Below are 2,146 nucleotides of genomic sequence, written 5' to 3' on the forward strand. Positions count from 1 at the left end.
AATGTGACCTCGAAATTAATTAAACCAATAAAGAATTTTCTTAAACTTAGACTTTGTTTAAAATGTTCACTGTAAGATTTCACCAAGTATTGTTATATAAACACTGAATGCATATTGTTGTTTTCTCTCAACTTGCCTACAGCTACGTGGTTCTTCCTGCGTATCATAGTTTAATTTTAAACTATAATTCATATATTAACCAACATATCAGTTATTGTAGGTTAAGAAAATTGTTAAGCAGCTGACAATTACGACAATATGTTCTAAAATAAGCAAATTTTCGCAGCTATACTTTATGGTCATTGCTACGAATTTTGAAGGCCCGATTTTAGTTGTAACAATTTGCTAGGTACTTAGAGTCGCAACGCATTAAAATTTAGTCGAAATGTGAACACAGTACCATATACATAATTTATGTACTTTACTTTCCTTTGTGTTAGCTGTCTATTTCAAATTATGTGAAACTTACCTTCGCAGAAAGTGGAATTTCTGTTAGCGTTACTCGTTCTCTAGCTGATCACTCAATACAGTATCACATAGCGAACAATTAAAGAGCTTTAAGAAGGAAGTTTGCTTAAAACAATATTGAAATTTCGAATAATCACAATTAGTTCACACATGCATATTTATGCCTATTGACATAGCGTTATATATCTTAATTAATTTGGTTTAAAATTCCACAGACGCATTATTCCTTTCTCTTTTAAAAAATTAAATTTAAGAGATCCCAGCTAACTTACCTGTTGCTGACATTACATTTTACTCTTATCTAGCACGAATGTTTATATTTTTCTATCCCTTTTCTCTCATCATGCTTTCGGCATTCGTGGCCTATGTGGTGTTCACGTGCCTGTGAAATATCATTCGTTAAAAATAAAGGTTGCCAGCTGTTAAATAATACTATCTTCACGAAATGATGGTGAATTCGCGACATAACAAACTTGTGTTTTTTTTTTCATCTTTGCGCAATTGGACCGGAATTGCTCGGGTATAAATTGAACACTGGCGTACGAATGAGAGTTGCGTTTCATTTGTGAGCCTCCGAGCTATACAATGCCTTAAAAAATGCGCAAATTTTGTTTTTAAATTTTTTTAAGTTCTTCGTCCTCTAGAAAACGGGAAATTTGAACCGTCTCGATATACACCAAGAGTCGCAAACTGGGCACTAGCAAGCTATAGTACAAATTTTCCTAAAGTTTATCTTAATTCTGGAATAATAGCTTAATTCGTGATAGTTTTTTTTCATTTCGTACAGAGAGAATTTTTTTAAAAAGAATTTGCTATTAATTATTTACTATGAAAAACTTAATTACACTTTTATTAGATTTTGTTTAAATTAATGACTTTTTAAAAAAGAAAAAAGAAAGAAAAACCTCAGAGAATATTTACATTAACACGCTACGAAAAAAATATTACTAACGATAATTTAAGTTCGATTTAACTTTAAAAAAAAAAAGTCAATCGCTACTCTGATCTTCATTAGGATAAGGTTCTTGCTTTACAGTTTGATTAGACGATATTGTATTATTATTGTTCAGACGCACACGCATGAGATTGGCTGAGGATCTTGTAGTGGCACCGATTTTCGTTGCAGGTATATGAAGAATATTAGAAGGCATCGCCGGAACAGCATGCACTGTCGATGAGATCCCATCCTGACGAGCCGGCGTAGAAGACGGTACCTCATTCGAATCTTGAAGAAGATTACGCAAACGTCGTAACATATTTAAATCGGAAGCATGTACAACAGTTAAAGCACTTGGAGAAAATGCAGTTGTTGAGGTAAGATTTTGATTTCTATTTGAAGCATGTGCAGGAGAAGTAGCTGAGATGGTGTTGCTTGAGGTGGAAGTATCAAAAATTTCACCTAGTACTTCATAAATACGTCTTTTAAATAGAATTTTCTGCTTAAAATCCATTGCTTTCATTTCGGGTAATAAACCCTGCAGAAAAATACCATCATAGTCACTCTGAGGTAATACATCCAAAGGCTGTATGGAAATAAAAGAATTAAGAAGAAATTTATGCGGTCTTGCCAAGTAAGCTTACTTTAATGTCTGGGTATGATTCTATTGAGCAGGTACTGCTATCCTTAACTCTCAATCTCTTTTTCGGCGGCGCGCATGCGTAATTTATGGAATTTCGT

The 2,146-nt window shown here is 33.4% G+C and overlaps 1 protein-coding gene across 1 annotated transcript; it reads right to left on the reverse strand.

Annotated features, from left to right (window-relative positions):
- Positions 1-1,392: 1,392 nt before the first annotated feature.
- Positions 1,393-2,142, reverse strand: LOC119643947 (the record flags this gene model as incomplete). Its single annotated transcript, XM_038043456.1, has 2 exons — positions 1,393-1,991; positions 2,050-2,142. Coding segments are annotated over 2 exons (627 nt in total), but the record flags the coding sequence as incomplete, so codon positions are not given.
- Positions 2,143-2,146: the final 4 nt, after the last annotated feature.

This window comes from Glossina fuscipes, unplaced genomic scaffold (genome assembly GCF_014805625.2).
Source record: "Glossina fuscipes isolate IAEA_lab_2018 unplaced genomic scaffold, Yale_Gfus_2 73413, whole genome shotgun sequence".
In the NCBI taxonomy this organism is placed as follows: domain Eukaryota; kingdom Metazoa; phylum Arthropoda; class Insecta; order Diptera; family Glossinidae; genus Glossina; species Glossina fuscipes.